A 22,857-nucleotide genomic window follows, 5' to 3' on the forward strand; every position below is an offset into this window, starting at 1 on the left:
CCCTGGAACGTGTTCAAAGAAGGGCAACAAAGCTGGTGAGGGGTCTGGAACACAGGCCATATGAGGAGAGGCTGAAGGAGCTGGGAATGTTCAGCCTGGAGAAGAGGAGGCTCAGGGGAGACCTTATTGCTCTCTATAACTTCCTGAAGGGAGGTTGTAGTGAGCTGGGGGTCGGCCTCTTCTCTCGTGTCATTAGTGATAGGACCAGGGGGAATGGTTTCAAGCTACGGCAGGGGAGATTCAGGCTGGACATGAGGAAGTATTACTTTTCAGAAAGGGTGGTCAGGCACTGGAATGGACTGCCCAGGGAGGTGGTGGAATCACCGAGCCTGGGGGTGTTCAAGGAAAGACTGGATGTTGCGTTGAGGGACATGGTTTAGTAGGAGCTATTGGGAATAGGTGAACGGTTGGACTGGGTGATCTTTTAGGTCTTTTCCAACCTTAGTGATTCTATGATTCTATGATTCTATGATTCATATCTTAAGTGTAGCCTAGCATATTAATCTCTACATCTCAAGAAGAGCAGGGAGAATACACAGAGATAAAGAAGATTAAAGAAGATACAGAGATAGCCAAGTAGCTGATCTTGTAACTGAAATGGCTGCTTTATGAATAGTGATTAAAAGTCCAGGATTGTTTCTGGAGAGCATGGCAGTTTGAAAAAAAAAGATATGAGAGAGTTATATTCCTCTGTTTCATTGCAGGATACTTTATTTGAGCTTTGCTAGACCTTGCTGTGAAAGCTATGGGGAAATAGATTTCATCCTCACAGCAAAACACAGAGGTCAAAAATCCTAGCGGACATTACGTTTAGATAAGGAGCTACTGTAGCATGTACTGGTTGTTTTGCGGAGACAGCTGAGAGCCATGGCTTGTACACAGACATTGCGTGGAGCTGGGGCAAGGCTGGTATATCTGAATCAACCTAAGCGGTCTGCAAAGAAAATGCTGTCTAGCATTTCAGGTTTAACATTTCAGAGGCTAGCCAAGTCTGAGAAATCTTTCACAGAGGAATGTAAAAGAAACTGAAAAAAGAAGAACTTTCAAAGAATCTTAATGCTTCTACTCTAACGATGACAGATAATGGGGTTTCTAAATTAGAGAATCCAGACAATTTGCTTTCTCACATTTTTTTTCTTACTATTTTTCCACTTCTATTTCTGAATAAGTTTTTGGAATATTTCCTTTTCTTTCACTTTGTAGTGTAGGAGGTTTTAGCATGTGATTAAACAAATGTTGGTTTATGTATTTGTTTATTGATGTTTTGGTTTTATTCAGAACTACCAAGTCAATGACAATTGTACTCTATTCTAATTCCTCAGTACCACATTAAAAACGGCCAGCCTAGATCTGTTTACTTGTATCTTATCAAAAATTTGACTTGAAGTTAAGCCTTTAAACCTTACTAGATGATTTCTGTTCCACAGAAAGGACTGCACATTTTTTTTTAATAACTTCTTGTCACCTTTGCCTCCATAAGTGAATGTCTAGAAGTGATTTCAGCATTGCTACAGTTGCTACAGCATTTCCACTTTGAAGTTCCTTTTTTTCCTTCTTTCAAGATTTTATGTATGTAACTCCATTGTGAAAGATTAGACAGATAAAGAAGCTTTCAGCAGAATCACAATACAGGTAATTACGGGTCTGTCAGCATTTTCATTATGAACACCATTTATCATAAAGGGCTTAGCATTTTTCAATCATTTCAGAAAATGTCAAACTGAAGGCTGGCACACAGATTAGCAGTCTGAATGCAAATTTGTTTACACAAAATATTTAAATCTGCTCTGCTGTTTTTGATTTAGAGATCAGCCAGAAACCTTAAACTCCGAGGGTTTCTCATGTATTTCTGCCAACAACTAGAACAGTCGATAGTTTAAAAATGTAATTGGTTAATAAAATGCAGGCTAACAGTCTTCTAAAGTTTTGAAATGATTTACTTTAGACTTCAAAAGAGAATTTAGAATTTCTGCTCATTTTGCAGTTATTTCTCCTGCCATCTTCATAAATAACAATGAGCTACAGTAGGATTCAGGAACCATTATTCTGTTTCTAATCTTAAAACCTAAACCAATTTGGTTTAGAACTCTCTTACCATCATATGACAGTGAACAGAAAAGGATTGAGCCTGCACGAGTTTGAAGAGCACCAAAAATTTAACTTACTATCTCTAATGTTATTTTAGGGTACTGCCAAAAAAGCATCTGATAGAGTTCAACTGTTTAACTTTTTCAGTTTTATCAGTTTAGTCCTGTGCATGCCATCAAAACTTAAGTAGAGTTGTAACATCCTAAATAGGCTCCTCTGTATTGAAAGGAAGTTTTGTTTGTTGTAACAACCTATTGTGTTCTGCTATAAGTCAATGACATCTTTTTATTTCAGTGGGGACAAATTCTTAATTAATCTACTGATAAATATTCCAATAAGGTTATAATTGAATGAATAATCACTCTTGTTCTAAAACACCGAGTTGAGAAGTAAAATCCTGTGACTACAGTGATTTAGAGCTACCAATTCGCATTCAAATAAAAGAAGTGTCAAAAGCATAACTTGAACTACGAATAGCAATATTAAATATGAAAATTACAATAATCTTAGAAAGAAATGAGAGTTTCAATGACAATGGCTCAATGACGAAATTTCAATTCAGTGATAAAGTTTCAACGATATTTAAAATACTGATAAGAGATGAACAATAGGTAAAACTTAATGATGCATCTCCTCGATAACTGCGCAGTAATCCAAGTGTACCTGACAAAAAAAAAATGGGAACAGAGCCTGAAGCAGTCTTTGAATTAAAAGCATGAAAAAGAAAAGTGTGCTACAGAAGAGGTATTCCCAATACACTTTGTGCAAATTAAGCATGGAAAAAGCAGATAAAGAGGAAAAAAAAAAATAAATCACTTAAATATATCCAAATAGGTTTGTTAAAATGCTATTCACCAACAGGATGCTGTTTGTTGGCTTTAATAGCAAATAAATATTCTTATAAGAATGAAAACATATCTCAGATCTTCAGAAAACATATCTCATATGACACTCAAAAGTACAGCTACAACTTCATACTGTTTTTTTCAAGGTCTTTAATGATGACTCCATGGGCAATGTGTTATGCACCAGTTTTTTTTTTTTTTTTTTTTTTTGAATGATTTCTTTTCCTTGTAGTTACTTCAAATTTACCCCTAATTTTAGCAGGCAATTCATGATTTTCTAATCGTGACAGAAGTTCTACTGAGTAGATTTTCTCCTTAGCTGATATCTGTGGGACTCTGACTTTTTAAATAAGCTACTTATAATAACTCTACTGTCAATGCATTTCAAAGAGGTGACCAGTACAGGAGGCCCCATTGGGAGTAATTTGGAAGAGTAGATTTCACTAGACAGATACTTTGCAAACTCTCCTGATTTCACTGAAGTGTTCAGAGTTGAACTGCATAACAAAATCCCTACAGTTCTGTCCCTGTGTGTCATTTTTTTTTTCCTCCCACCTTATTTATTTGTTTATTTATTGACCTAAGATATTCTGTAGACCCTGAAGTCTAGGATGATCAGAATGAACTTGTCATCCTACTGACATCAGTAAAGGATATTAATTAGATATGAAGTATTTCATATCTGTTAGGTATGAAAAATTTCTCTTATTGTATCACAAAAAGAATTTCATTGCATAACTTGAAGCTTGCAAAACAGAAAATACTTCTTGGATTTCCAGTATTTGTGAAGTATACACATTTTAACTATCTGATTCTACAGCACTTATCTATATGTAGGCAAGGGTTTTGTTTTCAAGTTTTTATAAGGGTTTGATCATTTTATCGAGATGTTTGGAAGTTTCTTTGAGGTAAAGCTGTACTGTTCTTTTAGTTACCAAAAGATAATTATGTTCACAGGCACAATACACTGAAGAAGGTGAAAACAAGTTTAACAGCATCCCCACTCTTCCAATCTTGCCTTCTTGCAGACAAATTAAAATCCAAAGAACATTCTAAGAAAGTTAATAAACCTATTATATGATTGCAAAGTTGGAAGGATATTCAATTTCCTAACAGGTTGACCTTGCATGGTTATTACTTTGGGCCACAAAAGAATTTCACTTATGATATATAAACTGAAGGGAACTTTCTATATTCTACTACAAACTTAATCTTTTTGGAAGTTCTCAAGTAGTGCTTCTGGAGTAGGAGGAGGGTTCAGGAAGGGAGCCCAGAAGTTGCAGGGCAAACTGGGGAAAATTACAGGAGCTAACTGATAAGCTAGAATTTCAGTGTCAAGGAAGATATACAGATAGAAGCATATATTTATAAAAGGTATGTAGAAATGAATGCAGGAATCATTATGGCTGCTGAACTCATAGTATATTAAACATTGATTCTATTGCTCATTGCTATTTCAGAGTAGTTACTTGGAGAAGTCTAAGTTTGTGTGGATGTTTACAAAAATCAGTGTGTCTTACACAGTTGATTGCTGCAACTTTCCACTGCTGACAGTGAAAATGTCAATAAGATATATCTCACCAATTTGTCAGGGGAAACTTGTTATCCTTGCATGGTGGAATCTGAGATTGCTAGCACTTTATCTGTGAAAAAAAAAAAAGAGTAATGCTATTTCTAATATAGTGTCAATGCAATTTTTCTTTTCACAGAAAGGGGCTGAAAATTAAACTTTCTTAAGAATGCTGAAGTACTCTGGTGCCACTTTGGCCATTGAAGTATAATAACATTCACGTTCTTGCAAGATGTCTATAATTGCTATACAGAGAACATGGTTGAATTTATGATATGTAAAAGCTCATTAAATAGAATCTATAAAAATCTCTATAGAAATATTCTCCCAAATGTCAGAGGTATTTCATTTTCCCAGGAAGGAGTTGCCAAGATTGAAATAAAGGCTAAAGAGGTGATAGCAAAGTCTCTGAAGTTAATAACTATATGAATTGTGCGAGGGAAATGATTGCCCCTCTTTAAAGAGCTCGCAGAAAGAAGCAGTTTTTAAAAAAAGAGAATTCTGAATAACAGTGGTAGATACTTTGAATGGTAATGTAAAAAAGAGGAAGTAATGATTCCTATTTGTTTTTAAATTAAAGGTCACACCAAGAATCGTGAAATTGGAAGGGGCCTCAAGAGATCATCGAGTTCAACTCCCCCTTCCTAAGTAGGTACCCTACAATAGGTCACACAGGTAGGTGTCCAGATGCCTCTTGGACATCTTTACAAAGGAAACTCCACAACCTCTCTGGCCAACCTGTTCCAGTGCTCTGTCATTCTTACTGAAAAGAAGTTCTTTTGCAATTTTTTTAAATGAAATTTGCTGTGTTCAGGTTTGAGGCCATTGCTCCATTTTGAGGAGAAATACACAAGATGAGCAGAGTTAGGAATCAAGAACAGATTCTTCTTTGTAGCATACTCAGCTAGAGAAGACTATTACAAGAAGTATTGGTGTGCACACATGTTCCTATGTGTTCACGTGTGTGTTCTTGTTCCTACATGTTCCTGCTTCTCTCCCACACTTACGTGGAGGCGCATGAAAAAGGTAGCTTTTATTTCCAAGTTGACTGACTTGAGTATGTCTGGTACCTGAAGATCTTATTATTCCTTTTCTTTGCTCGAGAGTTGGGTAACTAGGTAGGCCTTCCAAAGACAAGGATTTGGTCTCTCATTCATCAGAATATTTTAGCTCCTGTGACTCTGAAATGGTAGAAAGTGCAAAAAACATGCTAGCAGAAGAGAAACACAACAAAATGAATGTAGAATTTGTTCCCTATGTTTATGACTCAGTTTTGCTATCCCTAATTTAGCATTTTCTAATGTAACTACATACCTAGAGTTTATGATAATCCTATAAAAATAAAATGCATTAATTGTTAAATCTGAATGCATTCTAAGCAAGAATCTGTTTTCACAATTCCTCCCTGTTCCACTGCAGTTATTAGCAACGTTCTGCGGATTTTGAAATGTTTTGCTGGAGAACAAGTATATAATCAGCAATGTTGAAACCAGGTTGTAAATTGGCTGACAAAATCCATGAGCATTCCATGATTTCAAGGATTATGGCAAGCGCTTTATCAGTGTATTACTATTACAGTGAACTTGATGGGCTGATCCCCAGAATTGCTGACAACAATGGCAATCAATGAAACGTAGAAAGAGCATCTTCTGACAGTATGCAAATATATAATCTTTTGTCCTTAAACAGAATTACAAACAATTTCCTTTTGCAATATTTATGTTTATAATGTAACTTGTTTTCCAAATGAATTTTGGTTGAAAATCTCTAATGTATTGTGAAGTACCTCACCTTTATTACAATTTGTATTTCTGAGTCAAAAGAAATATATGTACAGAAAAATGCAATTCAAAATTCAATAAGAAGAGAAGCAGAGGCAAATCTACTCTCAAAGGTCATATTCTGGACTCTCCTATTGCCTTCAATGGACTCAACAACAGGCAATTTAGAAACTCCCTTTATACTCTATTTTATAACTTCCATTCACCATGAATAGAAGTGGCTATATATAAGCAAAAATGTAACTTCCATTACATATTTTTAAAAATTGTTCAAATTAGATCAAGTTCAATTCTAAAACAAAATTACACAGGACTCGGGGAAACTAACTACAGTGAAGTTTTCCATCTGGGTCAGATTAAAACAATAGACAGAAGGTCTTGTAATTTGAATGCTCCATCTCAAAAGTATGCTGAGAGAATATTTGTAATCTGCATTTATGTTGTTCATTTTAGCTAGGAACCCCAAACTGCACTTACAAACATCTACTAGCTGTGTTTGACAGTGATTCAATAAGAAAATAATGATCACAGAGGGACTGTTTAAAGCCACTGAAAGGAAGTCATTTCCTAGATGTGATATTGTCTGCCTCTTTACCTGATAATAACAATATGAAAATTAAAAAAAAAAAAAAAAAAAAAAAAAAAAAAAAAAAAGAAGAAGAAAAAAAAAAGCATTATTTTTTCAGCTTTTGTTCTACTAGGAATAATCTTATTTAAGGCCAGGCTGGATGTGGTTATGGGCAGCCTGATCTAGTGGTATGTGTATGGCAGGGGGGTTGAAACTAGATTATCTTTGAGGTCCTTTCCAATCCACGCCATTATATGATTCTGTGATTATAAGAAATGTATTTTGGTAAAACGTTACTAAATCATTGACAATATATAACTGGGCTGGTTAATAATGTCTTAGGATGAGTAACTAGTGCTACTAAAAATTCCTAAAAATATATTTTCATCAAGATTTTTTACTAACTAACATTTGCTGGATCTCACTACTTGCACTCTCATTTTGTTAATGTAGTCAAGCATAATTATCCTCTGAGATTGGGAATCCTCAAAAAGGTAAGAAGTAATGCATTTTATAGGAAGAACATCCAGTTCAACTTGTCACCTGCACTTTTGTAAGCTAACAATGCAATCTATTTTATACATCCATAAATAAATACATAATTTCTATATATGCATATTAGATAAGTATGTGAATACATATGCACAATTAAATAGAATTAAACTGGCTACAATACACAGAGGCATAAAATTATTAACAGATGAAAATACAGGAAAACATAAAGTAGTATTCAAGGTCAGTGGTGATCTATCATCTGTATGATCCATGCAGCTAGTTTCCAGATTCCTTTAGTCCTACAGCAAAAATAATCTGTGTTATTTACAGTGCTCAGGAGTAGAGAATTCATTGCCCCATGAATCCTTTCCATGGTTAAATAACTTTACTGTTATGCATCCTATTTCTCTGATGCAATGAGAATATGACATATTATGCTATGAGATATTTTGTAGAACCAAAGAGAAAAAAGTGGGATATCTGTCTTTATATGTACGTGCTGGTTCTCTCCCATCTTTCTCTTTGACAGTACAATTATATGAGGGTACCAGTTCCACTGGAATCCCTAGTATGCCACTCCCCAAGCCTGTGAGGCTTTTTCTCTATGAGTAACAGTGTTCCTAAACCTATAATCATAACCATTCTAACATTTCAGACCCTGGGAAGGAGATGATGAATTTCCACCATTTCCTTCTTTGACATTTACAACATTATTCAGCACTTCTAATTCCAAGATTATGGAACTGTTGTAAATCTGAAATGATCTGTAAAAACAAGGCAGGGGCTCTGAATACAAATGTGCCCAGTTGCCCCACAAATAAACAGAGAAATGTAAACATATACAAAAACATGTCTGTGTGCAAGTTTATGTTAAAATCTTCCTCACCGACTGAAATCCTCATCCATCCCACTGCCCCCAAAAAGCTGGATGATAGCAAGCAGATATTCAACATATCCTTATATTACTAGGCTTTTTTTTTAAGAAGGAGATGTCACCTGGTACATTAAATATCATGCATATTTCTGTTTAATTCCAGGATCATTGCTAAATATTGTCTCTTGAATCTTTGATAAATGCAGCTTTGAACAAAAATTGCACAATTTCACTGAGAAGAATATGTTCTTTAAAGTAGCTGCTTGGAATGCAATGCTTAAGGCCTGTGAGTGTTTTCAAATTTTGCAATAAACCTTTGCAGGAAAATTATTCAATCATAATGGTAAGATAAATTTTATAGTCTTGCAACAATTACTCATATCACATGCCTGTGCTATTTGTTATTTAAACATTGCTTCTTGAAATAAGAGCTGTTTAAAAATTATGGGAGACCAAGAAAAAGGCGTTCTCAACTATATTCTCTGTTCTCAGATGTCTCTTTACTGTGAGATTGAGTTGGAGTATTCTAGTAAAGTATTTTCTCCCAAGGACTTTGTTTTATCACTTCAACCTTAACCATTATGCCCAGAAATACAAGCTGTATGTTACTCATCATTAAGAAGTTGAGTGTGACACTTCACAGCCTTGTAGAGTAAGATTGGGAATTTTCTGTTAGTGGAGAGGAGAAAATCCAATGTTTGTAGCAAATCATAAAGCCTTTCCCATCCCTAAAAATTCCAATTCATGAGATTCTATAGATTTATCATTTTACATGTAACTGTAAGTTGCTTTATAGACATTTTCCTTTGATTCATACTGCCTCACTGTCGCAGCATTATAGCATCAGGCTCTCTTGGCCTTGCTTCGAAAGTGCTAACTAGTTCCCCAGGCTCTTACTGGAGCCAGCTGGAGTTGGAAATGCTCAATACCATAAAAACTCTGAGTGTAATATGACCAATTTAAATGCAGATTTATGTACTGCTCAGTGTTTTCAGCTAGACATAGTTTTAGAATGGAGAATGCATGTGCATGCAGTAGTATGCAACTCTGTTGGAGAATTTTTGGAGGCCAAATGTACAAATAGCTTATAAAAAAGGAAAAAAAAAAAAAAAAAAAGAATAGAAAGTGGAGGAATAAAAGAGAGAATAGCCACATAAGTGGGGCATTGACAAGTCTACATTTCTTTAAAAATGATGTTACAAAAGCCTCTGAGGCAGCCGGGCCGCTGAAATCTGAGATGATATACCAGTCATTTTGTACTTGCTGTATTTCTCATCATCTCTGTGCTGCTAATATTCACTGCTGGAAGTGAAGGACACTGAGCGAGATGGGCAATTCATCCTACTTGGCTTGTTGTTACTTCAAACAAACAAGCAAAACTAGGTAGGCCATCATTTCCTGCTGTGCCTTGAAAAAGGAAAGACTTGAAAGCACATCCAAGTAGCTCCGTAAGTGTGGTGGACTGGTGCTTCCACCTGCGGATGTTGACAACTGAGTTGAAGCAAAACATGTCTCTCTACAGCCTGCTTAGTTACTTGGAGCTCCCATCCTGCTCTTTGCTCTCAGAAAGCGAGGGTTTTTTTGTTTTGTTTTGTTTTGTTTTGTGTGTGTGAAAAACAAAAAGAAACAAAATTCAAAACCCTAATGCTGTCCCAGAGAGACAGACAAAAGACATGCAGCAGTGGCTGCGCTAAAGAAGTGAAGCCAAAGGGCATTTGCTGTCAGAGCATTGGGAGGGACTCCCCGGAGGAGCGCTTTCCCCGGGAGGCGCTGCCGGTGCCGCTATCGCTGTCGGTGCCGGCAGTGGTGACTGTGCGGGTGGAGCTGCCGCCGCTCACTGCCTTGCGACTGCTGCAGCTCTACACGAAAAAGCGACGACTGAAGGCGACGTTCCTCCGATGCCCTACGCGGATCCCTGATGGCAGCAGGTGGAGGATAGAGAAGCGGTCCCTACTGCTGCTGCCAGGGGCTGCTGCCCTTCCCTCCCATTTCGGAGAAGAGGAGCACGAGCCGTAGCTGAGCGGAGGGTGTAGTTTAACCCTGAGCTAAACGGGAAGGTGGTGGCTGGGTGTGGGTTAACTTTGTCTGCAACCCTGCAGAACTATGCGGCCCTGGGTGGCATGAGAGAGCCTGTGGAAATGGGGCTCCGCAGAAGGGCTGAGTGTGTGCTGAGGAGCCGAAAAGAAGGAAATTGCTGTCCTTTCTGTCAGTGTTTCCCAGCTCCCCTGCATGCTCATAGGCACACACACATGCAGATGCAAGAGTGACCATCTGGAAATGTGGCAACATTAACCTACTGTTACTCGCCAAACCATTTCCACTTCAGGGAAACAGTGGGGAAGGCTGTCTGTCAGGAACCCCACAAATCAAGAAACTGGAAGGGAATCACTGGGGAGGAGCTGCTGGATCCTGAAGTGATCTGTGACAAAGTGGAGTTGGGGTGGGAATGTGGGAGAAGGGGGACTCCAGAAGGGCTGGAAAGAAGCAGGGTATGCTCTTTGCTTGCTAAATGTTCACACATGATAGATACACATCATTTGGAAATCCTGTCTGTTTTCTCATCACTTCTGTCCATGAGCCATTTAAAATTTTACTGCTTCATCTCCCTTTTATTTTGAAAGCTGCCCTTATTCCGCTTGTCACAACTACAATGGGGGAACAGAGAAACAGCAGCAGACAAAGAATGAGCATAGCTTTCTGCTGTCTTGGACTGACAGCTGCACAGAGGAGATGGAATGGTATGGTGATCATTTTGTTTGGCTTCCTCTGGTTTGCTTCCACAAACAGATCACAAGCATTTGTAAAATCTGTTTTAGTGAAAAGAACTGCTAAACTGAAAGCATGCCGAGATCAGTGATTTCTCCCCAAATCCAATGAGGTGAAGCTCACTAAAGCTGCCTGCTTGGTTTGTGCCTATAAAAGATCTGCCCTGGACAGTGAAGGTTTTTGCTTGCTGCTTCTCCAAGTTTGATTCGTATCACCCATTTCTAAACGATACTTCCTAATTCTTCCAGGGGGTGGAAGGTAGGAAGGGGGAAGGAGCTCTCATAAGTGTCTGAACATCTACTGGGAAGAGTACAGCAGTCACTCTCCCCTGCAGCTGTCCAGGAACGAAGCTAGTTGGCACTTCCTTGTTTTGTTTGTTTGTTTGCTTATTTGGTTGGTTGGTTGCTTTTATGCCTTCTGTCACTTTTCAAAGGGACCGCTTCTTTGCTTTTTTACTCCGTGTCTATCCAAGTAAAATTATGGTGAAGATTGTTCCAAGGCATAATGGGACACTGTGCCAGCAATTTGAAGTTTTTATTAAACAGCTGTAATTCCTTATTATCATCCCTTCACCAGCAGTTGACAATTCACTTTCTCATTCTTTCTTCTCCATTTTCTAACCTCTTCCAAGTACTGTTGTAAGATTCCAGCAAGGCATGAATTTGCAAATAAACATGAAGAAATTCTGTGTCTATAAGAACATACACAAGCATAAGCCCGCAGGGAAGACAGGACAGTGGTACAGGTATGGGTCAAGACTGCAGAAATGGTGTCAGAAGGCTGATAGAATTAGGAAGGGCCTGAGAGGTAGATACCAAAGAAAACTGCAGAAGTGGTCTGGAGGACAGAAATCTCAAGAGCAGCTTGGGTATTACAGTATGATGCTGAACTACGCAGTAGAGGTGATTAAGCAACCAAGGGTATGGATGAGAGCTTGCATGAGTGGGGTGTTGTGAAATGGCCTTGCCAGACAATGTAGAAAAAACGTAGAACCTGAGGACTTGGCTCTCAACATCTGGAGTGTTTTAAATGGGCATGTATTCATTCATTGTTTGCCTCTGCCAAGGTTTCTGGGAGCAGAAGCTCATGCTGACACAATGGGAATGTAAATCAAGTTAAAATGTATTCATCCACCAGAGCGGGGAGAGAACTAAATATAAATGCCCAGAATATATGCAGTGCTGCAGTGAATCTAAGCCAGCTCTATGGAGCCTGGCTGCCTAAAGGAGCCCTAGTCCAGGATGTGAAATCCAACCTACCAAGTTTCTAGCTGGGAGAACTCCCAGTCCGAGGCAAGCCTGTACAAACTGCAAGACTCAGCATCGGGGAAACTGGGAAACTCAGGTCTTAAATAAAGATAAATAAAGGGTCATTTTTGCAAAGCCCGCTTTTTTCCGCTTTTGGGGGGCTGCAGTTTTTGCCTGCAGTACCCTTCATTTTATTTTATTTTATTTTATTTGGTCCCTCTCTTCCCTACTCCAAGGGCAAGAGAAGAGGCTTCTCAACAGGTGCTGTGGAAACTTGCACCGTTCCCACGGCCATAGCAGAACGGGGAGACCCTCCCGAGCCCTGAATTTTGTAGGATGCTGCCGCCCTGCGACTCGTGCTCGAAAAGCAGCTGTTTCGGCTGCAGCCCCGGAGCCACCCAGCGCCTCCGCACCGCGCCCGCTGCGCGCCTCGCAGGCGCCGAGCCCGTGGCTTGCGAACGAGAATGCCTTAATGGAGGACGGCGGCGAGGGGAGGCAGGGGGAAGAAATCCCCCAGAGCCTCGGAGTGGGTTTGTTCGCAGACCTCAGCAGCGGCTGCGTCCCATCCCAACAGACGCAAGCGGGGAAAATGCTGCCTGTAATTAAAATGTGCCATTAGCATCACAGGCAAGCACCTCCGCCTCGGATCCCGTGTCAGGATAATGTAAAAACCCTCATCCCGGCCTCTGTGCGACACGAATGATCTTTTCCATGAGATGCAAATTGGGGGACAAGCAGCTGCGAAGCACTACAATAAACTGTTTCATCCAAGGCAGAGCTAGCCGGCAAAGGCACGCCTTTGAAAGCCCCCCCGGCACATCTCCTTCCCACCCGTGTAGGCAAGCTCCGTAGGCGATAAGCAAGTGTAAAAACTCGGAAAGGATCGATAACGTCTGTAAAATATTCTAGGAGAATGCGAGTGTGACAGGGAGGAGGGATGGGGATGAGGAGCGGGATAAAGGGGTGATTAATCAGCTATTAATCTCTGGCCACAAACAAGGAGAGATTATTTCGGGTAGGCACAGACGACTGTGGGGAGTTGCAGAATAAATCCCTTTACTGAAGGCACGCGTGTTGCTATCAGCACTCCACTGCTCAGTGATGCCCATGTAATATTGACGGTGCACATTATTTAAGCCACATATTTCTTTCCTCTATATCAATTCCCTTAACTGTCGAGAAGCACAGACTTATTGGAGATATTTATGCCGCTAACTAGCGGCTTTCTTTCTGCCCTCCTTTCACGAGCCCAGAAGCAGGAAGGAAGCAAAATACCCTCCTGCCTCGACAAAGGGACAAAAAAAAAAAAAAAAAAACCCAACCAACCAAAAAAAAAAAAACAACCCCAAGCCCCAGAGCCCTGCGCACAACAGGGAAAGGGACGAAAGGAGGGGCGAGAAAAGGTGTCGTTCTTTGCACCTAGTGGCAGACCGTGCCTTAAAGGCTGAATTGCTAGCGTGACTTTCCGACAGACAGGGAGCTCTGCATGCATACAAACAGCGTGAAGCGCATTTCAGGCTGTGAGACGGCTACGCACACGCTGAGTCCTCCGTAACTTTCCCCACGCAACGGGTTAAACTAATAAGTGCATCGATACAGGCATTCCTGCAAAGAGCTCGGTTGCTCTACCGAATATCAGAAATGTAGGTAATCCCTCCACAGCACCACCACCATCACCTTAAAAAAGTCACCCGGTGGGATCTGTTTGAATATACACTAGTTACAGGCTATATGAACCAACTCACGTCTCCGTTTGAGCATACTGCAAGAATATTTATTGAGCCCGAGCTCAGTCACTGCATTGAACGCCAAGCCTGGCAAGCAAATACATTTCCTATCTCCGAAAAGAGATCTGAATCAACTCATTCTTTCCTCCTTCCTTTAGCGATCATTTATATTTCCATTGCAAAGTGCCCAAGGTAAATATATAAAATAAAAGAGAAACATATTTTAAAATATACCTTTGCATTCAAAAAGGCGAGAGCTTGCAACGCCCTGACCAAAAAGCAAAGGACCCCTAAAAATACACCCCTTGAATGCTACCCTACCTTTCACACACGAAACCATCAATAAAAAGACGAGGTTCCAAAATGTAAATCCACTTTTAATCTCCATTTTCTTCACCAGGATGAAGTCCAGCCGGCCACATTTAGTACATCCCCTTTCCCAAAAGTCTGCTAATTTCGATTCCTTTGCACGAATTTCCCCTCTGCAGATCCCTTTCATATTATTCTGGAGAGCTCCTAATTCCTATTCCTTGGCCAGGCGCAGCGGAGTTGTTGCTGTTGATGGTGCGCGGTCACAGCTCGGAGTGAATGGTGTTTCTGGGATACCACAGCAACCTTGACGAGGACTCAACCATCTCTCCAACGGGGGCACAAAGTCTCAGCTACTCTCGATCGTGTCTTTTCCTTCCCCTCACCCCCCGCTACCCCAACTCCCTGCGCAGCCCAAACCCACCACAGCCCTGCTCCTTACAGCATCCACCAGGAGCCACGGGAGAACATCTTAAAGCACAGACGCTCTCTAGAATAAAACTCTAAACAATATTTGCAATTGAGATTCTCCCCCCGCCCCCCTGCTCCCCCAAGAGGATCAATTCTGCCTAGGAAAACGCCTCGAGAAATAGCAATGGCGAGGTTCCGACAGCCTCCGGAGGAGCCTCCGGGAGCCGAACCGGCGGGGCTCGGCCATCCTCCGCGGCTCGGGAAAACAATCACTGCCTCATTATTAGGAATTCACGTGCGGTGCTCGGGGCTGTCACCGTCACCGACACACACACACACATAAATACACACACACACACACACATACACGCGCGCGCCTCTGGGCACACACCTCACACGAGAGCATGTGCTGCTCTAAGGGGGATTTGCAGACTAATTGCTCTCCGCAGAGGCGTTAATTACAAAGCGGATCTCATAGGGGAGGCGAAGGGCTCAAGCCCGCTCCCCAAAGACAGCGGTCGCAGCTCAGGGGTGCCATTGCCGCCGCGGGCGAGGCGGAAAGGCACGGCCCCGTGCGGGAGACAGAAGAGGCAGCTCCGCGGGGCCGAGCCGGACCGAGCCGGGCAGGGCCGGGCCGGGAGGGGGTTGGGGTGGTGCGGCCGCGGCTCCGCCAGGAAGAGCGATGGCGCCACCTACTGGTCTTGCTGTGGGGCCGCGCCTCTCCGTGGGGGCTGGGGCGCAGTGCGGGGGGAACACGGGGAGGGGCGGGGGGCTGCGGGAGCCGCTCTGCTGGCTTCTCTCGGCTGCTGGGCGCAATGAGCGAGGGAGGTGCGCGGGGCTGCAGTGCTCTGCGCTGTGGGGAGCATACAGACTGGGGAATGTGGGCGGGCAGAGTGTGCGGGTGAGTGTGTGGCAGTGCGGAGGTGCTCCCGGTGTGCGAGTGCGTGTGTACGTTCTGTGTGCGAGGATGCGCTGTGCACGCGCGTGTGAAATGTGTGCCCGTGTCCTTCTGTGAATGCTTGCTTGTAGCTTGTTCTGTGTGTGTGTATTTGGGTGTGCATGTTTGCGCCATGTGTGCGTGTGTTGCTGTGTGTGCAGTGTGTTGCTGTGTGTGCAGTGTGTTGCTGTGTGGGTGTGTTCATGCTCAATACCTGTGGGTGTGCGTGAGTCTGTCTGTGCACGTGTGGATGAGCGTGTGCAGTCAGTGCACCTCTGTGCATGTGTTTATGTGTGTGTGCAGATCAGTGCCTTTGTGTGACTGTGTATTTTGTGTGCGCATCTGCATGTCAGTATGTGAATGTGCATGTCTCTGTGTGTGCATACATGTTTGAGCAAACTTTTTTTCTGTGTGTGTGTTACTGCATGTGTTCTTACATCTGTGAATGCATGTGTGAGCACATGCTTTTGTCTTGCACTTGTGTGTGTGTGCATGCACGTGCGTATGCGTGCTTGTATATGAGTGCACAGATATACTCTTAAGTGCTGGTATACATGAATGTATGAATTGGGAAATTTGGTGGGCACTCATGAAACATGATTATTCATGTGTGACCATTCCGGGGTTAGCATTGCCACATACATACACAGTGGTGTGGTTTTTGTATGTGTATGGAGTGTGTGTGTGTGTGTGTGTGTGTGTATGGAAAGGTATGCCCTGATTCAGAACAGTTGTGAGCAGGCACTTGGATGTGCAGCTTTTTCTATGTATTTGTAGGTTCATATATGAATTTGTATGAACATGTATTTATCTAACATATGGATTATATATGTCCAGTAGTACAGCAGAGCCATAGAAATAGAACTGGAGGAACGTGGAAGAGTCATGATTCATTGCTCAGGCAAGATGAGAAAGAGGAACTTTGCATTACAGTGAGCGTTCACCTGTGATTACAAGAGGAGCATTATGTGCCTGTCCTCCACCCTTTTTTACTTCCATGCCCTTTTTTCAGTGGGACCATCAGCCCTTATTAGAGACTGGCCTCACAAATGGCTTCCTGCACTTGTCTTTGTAACTACAAGACTATGTATAGCTGCCATGAGGAAGGTACAGCTGAAGTTATGACACTAACCAACTGTATTGGATCCATACTGGTTTGTCTATTGTTGAGAAACAAAAATAGGTATTTTCCCACCTTCTTTAATGTCCGCAGCCTTCTCTTGAAGACATGTATGTCTTGGAGAGCGACTGATAAAACTGAATCTTGGTGGGCCTGTTTCCTTCCTCCAAAGCAGTCCAGGAATGTGGTTTCACAGGAGTTACAAGCCCTGTGGTATTCTTAAGGGCAGTGCCACATTAGGACCCAACAAGGCTTTCAGGTTTGACAAAATATCAGTAATTCAGTGCATTAGGTAATATGAGATGGTGAAAGCCATTCTGTTCATAATCTACTCACTGCATTTTTTAAAGGAATTCCAGTATATCACTCATTCCTATACATGAAACCAGAAGCCATTTTCCAAGCATTTCAAAATGGAAGGGAGAATTGTGCTTTCAGAATATCCTGGATGAGCTCACTTCTAGTATTTGGCTTTTTTTTTTTTTTTTTTTTTTAATGTTGTTGCAATAAAATTCTGCCTTTATGTCCCCAAGATTTTCCTGATCAAATCTCTTTGATATAAACATTTTAATATTTGTAGAGGAAATCAAATCAATCTTGAAAATTTGGACTTAACAGCTATTTCTAATGATGACATTGCATTGCTCAGTACTTCAATACGTAACTTCTTTAGGAGACATGCTGTTAGAGATTGTGTCTGTTTGACTTTCAGTAAGATTTAACCTGTGAGGTGTCATCATCATCTCTGAAAATGAAATTTTGGCTAATAAGTCAAATGTTAAATGTGAACAAAGAAACCCATATAGTTAAAAATAGGATGTCTAAATCCATGCTAATTTTGAAAGACCCTTAAGTTTCCAAGTCATTTAGTTACACTAAAAAAAAAAAAAAAAAAAAAAAAAAGAGTTATGCTTTTAAGGCAAATGTTAGGCACATTTGATATAATGTTAATGCTAGGGATTTACTTATATTTCTTTATAGGAAAAGAATCCCAAACCCTTGAATGCTGTAATGTTGCATTCTTACCTGTGCAGTTTTATTGTTAAATACTAGCATCCTTTAACTTTTTGAGTAATTCTGGGTTCAAGCTGTGGATTATGCAATATTTTCATATCCATATCACATTCCTTTCTTCCTTCCTTCTACATTTCCATTCTTCTTTTTCTTTTTTTTCTTTTTCTTTTTTTTTTCTTTTTTTCTTTTTCTTTTTCTTTTTTTCTTTCCTTCCTTCCTTCCTTCCTTCCTTCCTTCCTTCCTTCCTCGATCTCCTTTCTTTCTCCTTCATTCCCTTGTTCTTTCTCCTCCCTTCTGCTTTCAGTCATTCCCCCTCCTTTGGCATGGTCAAGCTTATTGATCATTTGGGTACCACTCAAGGATGAAAGTGACTTGGCAAGGACCATTAAGTCAATCACTATGATTAAATACTCTGAAGAATTCTAAAATGTGCTGAAATCAGAAATGGGCAGATACTTAAATTTCTGACTTGTCAGGAACAAGAATATCAGCACCAGTAGTGGAATATGTGTGTTGGAGATCTGACAGTGTTGGTGCTCTTTTGTGCTATTATTGTTGGATGCTTAGTAAGGTAAAATTAGGGTGTGATTTTACAATATTATATAGTTATAGTATCTGTAAGCAGGCACTCATCTCAGAATCTCTAAGAAATGAGTACACCAAAATAGTTTCATGGTATGATGTACTACAACTGATATTCATATTTCCCCATTTCATAGTTCCTTGTTCTCTTTGCCAAAGCAGAACAATTTTAAGTTTAGGTAATTACATTACAAATTCCTCTTACATTTTCAACTGGATTTGTTATTCTTCACTCTTTGTCATATACTTTTGTGTAAAGTAGCTTTATTTTGTTAAATAACTCCTACATTTTGCTCTCAAGTAACTTCGCTCTAATTGTAGATAGACTGATTGCTTTGCTTTCAAAAATGCAGTGAGATCTTCTGTGACAGATAATACTGTGAGTAATGTGATACACAAATGCTTGCAAGAACTGACATCATATACATGCATGTTTTAAGCATATAGGAAGTGATACTCAAAAATGTTTAATTGATTTAGGATATAAATCTCCTTCACTCTTATCATACAAGCATTTTGAATGTTTTGACCTAATGCAGAACACAACATGTTTTAAATTCCTGTCACAGGCTGTGTGATGATAAGCCCAAATATGATTCAGTTAGACCTAAATATGGCTCTTAACAGCCTACTAGTCTGTCTGTAAGCACTAGCATTCCTTTTTTACCTTGAAAAGAGTAGGAGGGTATTACAAATATAATCCCAAACTTGCAATTTCTCATGTATAGTTTTCAACATATTGAAGTCCTTCAGAGATTTCTCAAAGAATGAGAGGCCATTGTGCTGTCACCAGGTAGGTGGCACTTCACTCCTTACTCTGCTTGCTTAGAGAAGAATAGTTTTACATATGGGAAACAGGTTTGGATTGGAAAACGCGAGGAGAGGATCATTCCACAAATGCTAAGGTACTCTGATGAACTGATACTACAGATATGATACTACAGAATGGGTTCAAACATAGTATAAATATCAAAATTTATACAACCCAAACAAAGATGCAGTAAAGCATAATAGAAATAGCTGGAGGAAAAATGTCATATCATGTCTGTCCTTTTGATTAATTTTTAGATTAAGTTTTCAAAAATGAGGTTCTAAGCTAGATCTGGAACAAGATATTGCTGTTGAGAAAAACTGAATAGCAACAATATTCTGAAATATTCGATTACACTCCTGAATTAAAAAAATAATATCTCAGATGCACTGTCCGTAGGGAGACAGAAATCATGTGTTTCATTATCATGATCAGCTGTGATTTTGTTATCTCACTAATAAATGTTCTTTACGTTCTGCTAGAGACCACATCTGAATTCTGTTTGGAGACATGGGAGACAATGCAATTTTATTTTATACCATGTTCACAACATTGCCCAGCATAGATACTGTGCTATGAAGCACTTCATTTTCAAGTGGAATTCAAGGAGTTAGTTTTGATCTACTGCTACAAGATTTTGTATATCTTACTGACTAAATTTATTTTTATTGTGTCAGTCACAATCAGTCAAGATGATCTTGTTGTATAGTTGCGTTTGCTTGCGATTTAGGTAACTGATATTCTCAGCAAAGCAGTCACTACTGTAATGTCTTTCCATCTCTGGTCAGCAGAGTTTGAGTTTGTTGATTTGGAAATCCTATGGGGTATGTGAAAATCAGAAGTGTCTGACTTCATTATGCAGGCAGAATAACTTTTTATGTGATAAAAACAGCAGGGCCAGACTCACTATAATGTGGTCTACAGTCAGCTTGGACAAAATTTAGATCTTGATTCCCCTCTCCTTAAAAACTGAGTGATGTACATTTAAATAGGTGCTTGAATATTAGCTGTGTTACTCCTTACATTTGGCAGTTTAGTACCTGAGATCTGTGACCTAAGATGTCATTGTTTATTCTGTGCAATGCACTGCATTGTTCAGATACATAAGTAGCTCCAGTGTTGTGCATGTAAGTGATACAGCACAACACTGAGCAGTGACAGCTTTCCAAAAGAGTCAATTGAATGGTCAAAGTTTAGAAAATACATACAGTGTGATCACTGAACTAAATACAATTATTTATTATATATTTAAATATAGATTTCCACTTTAAGTCCTGACTATCACAGGCTTAAAAAGGGAAAAATTAATAATAATGAATTAATTACATGACGGTGCATAGTGTTCGTAGAGAAAGAAAAAAATAAAAGAAAAAAGAAAAGAAAAGAAAAAAAAAGAAAGAAAGGGTAAATATTGGGGAGATAGGGGGAAAAATATGTAGAAAGAAATTGTTGCTGAAGTCCCTGAAGTAATAGGCAAAAGAGAATTGTCTAGGATTGCATTAAATCACAGAATCATGGAATCACAGAATTGGAGGGACTGCAAGGGTCCTCCAGAGATCATCTAGTCTAGTCCTGCCAAGGCAGGCTCCCTAGAACAGGTTGCATAGGTGCAATCTGGTCTATCCTTCTGTCATAATAATACTACTGCAGTGTGCAAAGGAAAAGGAATGAGGAAGGGGTACTGAGGTGCTGAAGTAGGAAGAAAATTCGTGTAATTGTTTAAGTGTTTGTGGAAGGAAGGGATGCCATTCAGAGGGACCTCAACAGACTTCAAGATGGGCTCAGGTGAACCTGATGAAGTTCAACACGGCAAAGTGTAGAGTTTTGCACTTGGGCTGGAGGAATCCCAGGCATTTATACAGATTGGAAGGAGCAGTCCTTGAGAGCAGCCCTGCAAAGAAGGACCTGGGGGGTCCTGATGGATGAAAAGCTTAACATGAGCCCACACTGTGCTCTTGCAGCTTGGAAAGCAAGTGATACCCTGGGCTTCATCAGAAGAGGGGTGGCCAGCAGGTACAGGGAGATGATTGTCCTTCTTTACTCTGCTCTTGTAAGGTCCCATCTGGAGTACACTGTCCAGGTCTGGAGCCCCCAGTACAAGAAAGACAGGGAGCTGTTGGAGAGGGTCCAGAGGAGAGCCACAAAGATGATCAGGGGACTGGAGCACCTCTCTGTCTTGCTCCAATTTATAGGAGGGAGATGAGGTTCTTTTAACATCTGTATACCCAGTGTGAGATTAAGAAACAATGGTTCAAATGTTGGTCCAACCAGTTTATTATAAATCCTAATCAGGGAGATGGGGAAGGGAAGGAGGGCGATAGAAAAGATAGGAAAGAAGCAAGAATTGCATAAAACGGGGATAGTCACCACCAGGATCCAGCAGCGGTCCTGTTGCACGGTGTTTAGAAGGTCTGAGGCAGAAGCAGCAGGGGGAGAGCAGCAGCAGTGTGAACAGCCTTGGGCAGCAAGCAGGTAGCAGGAAGAAGTCGCAGAGCCAATCCAGGAGGAAGCAGCAGGACTCAGGTAGCAGGGCCAGGAGAGTCTGTCAGCATGCAGGAATTCTGCAGCGAGGAATCTGATGGCAGACACCTTTGTTCTTCCTCAGCATCGTGGTAGAGCACAGAGCAAGTCCAGGAGGGAGAGAGGCAGGTAGTGAGGCATCTCATAGCAGAAAGCTCTTCTTCTTCATGAGGAATCTGTTGCCAGAAAAACCTAAACCTCATGATTGTAGGTCCCCATTTTATCCTTCTTCTTCTGCCTATGTGACATCCCTGGTGCTTGAGCAAGAGTCATTTGAGCACCCACTGAGACGGCCATCTTCCTTGAGATTAGACGACACAAAAGACCACTTCATGGCCATTAAGCTGTAGCTCATCCCTCTCTCGTTGCCCCTGGCCTTGTACATCTGTGTCCCTCAGACAAAGGATTTCTCAACCCTTGCCCAGGACTTGTCCATCAGTATTCTCTAGAGAAAGGGTTTCTCAACCCTTGCCCAGTACTTGCTTGGACTTGTTCATCTGTGTCCCCAGCAAGATTTGAGACAATGATGTAACAAAAGAATCTCTTACACTCCGCTATGAAGATAGGCTGAGGGAGCTGAGTTTGTTCAGCCTGGAAAAAAGATGGCTGTGGAGTGACCTCATTGCAGCCTTTCAGTACCTAAAGGGAGCCTACAAACAGGTGGGGAGTCAACTCTTTGAAAGGCTAGATAACTGCAGGAAAGGAGGAAATAGTTTTAAGTTGAGGGAGGAAAGATTTAGGTTGGATGTCAGGGGAAGTTCTTTACTATGAAAGTGGTGAGGTGCTGGAACAGGCTGCCCAGAGAGGTTGTGGATGCCCCCTCTCTGGAGGTGTTCAAGGCCAAATTGGATGGGGCCCTGGGCAGCCTGGTCTAGTATTAAATGGGGAGGTTGGTGACCCTGCATGTGGCAGGGGGGTTGGAGCTTCACGATCCTTGAGGTCCCTTCCAACCCGGGGCATTCTGTTATTCTTTGATTCTGTGAAGTGGATTGTGTGGGTAGGAAAGTGGGTGAGATAGTGGAGGAGATAGCGTTAGGAGAAATTTAAACATCCTTCCAAACCTACTTTCCTGTTTGCATTAGATTGATACATATTAGAGGTATATTTAGCATTTCCATTATTTAAGTGTAAGTCAGTGAAATCAGGTGCAATGTATATGCAATGATTCTTCATTGATCTGCATCCTCACTGG

General features: G+C 40.9%; 1 protein-coding gene across 3 annotated transcripts in view; it reads right to left on the reverse strand.

Annotated features, from left to right (window-relative positions):
* The window catches only part of CSMD3 (CUB and Sushi multiple domains 3), a 539,260-nt gene extending 524,800 nt beyond the window's left edge, over positions 1 to 14,460 (reverse strand). For all 3 annotated transcript variants that reach the window (XM_042869066.1, XM_042869064.1, XM_042869063.1), the window contains exon 1: positions 14,283 to 14,460. In XM_042869066.1, the coding sequence (XP_042725000.1) occupies positions 14,283 to 14,460 (178 nt within the window). The remainder of the gene's footprint in view (positions 1 to 14,282) is intronic.
* Positions 14,461 to 22,857: the final 8,397 nt, after the last annotated feature.

Source organism: Lagopus leucura, unplaced genomic scaffold, assembly GCF_019238085.1.
Source record: "Lagopus leucura isolate 7727_CA_CO unplaced genomic scaffold, USGS_WTPT01 Super-Scaffold_100002, whole genome shotgun sequence".
Classification (NCBI taxonomy): Eukaryota; Metazoa; Chordata; class Aves; order Galliformes; family Phasianidae; genus Lagopus; species Lagopus leucura.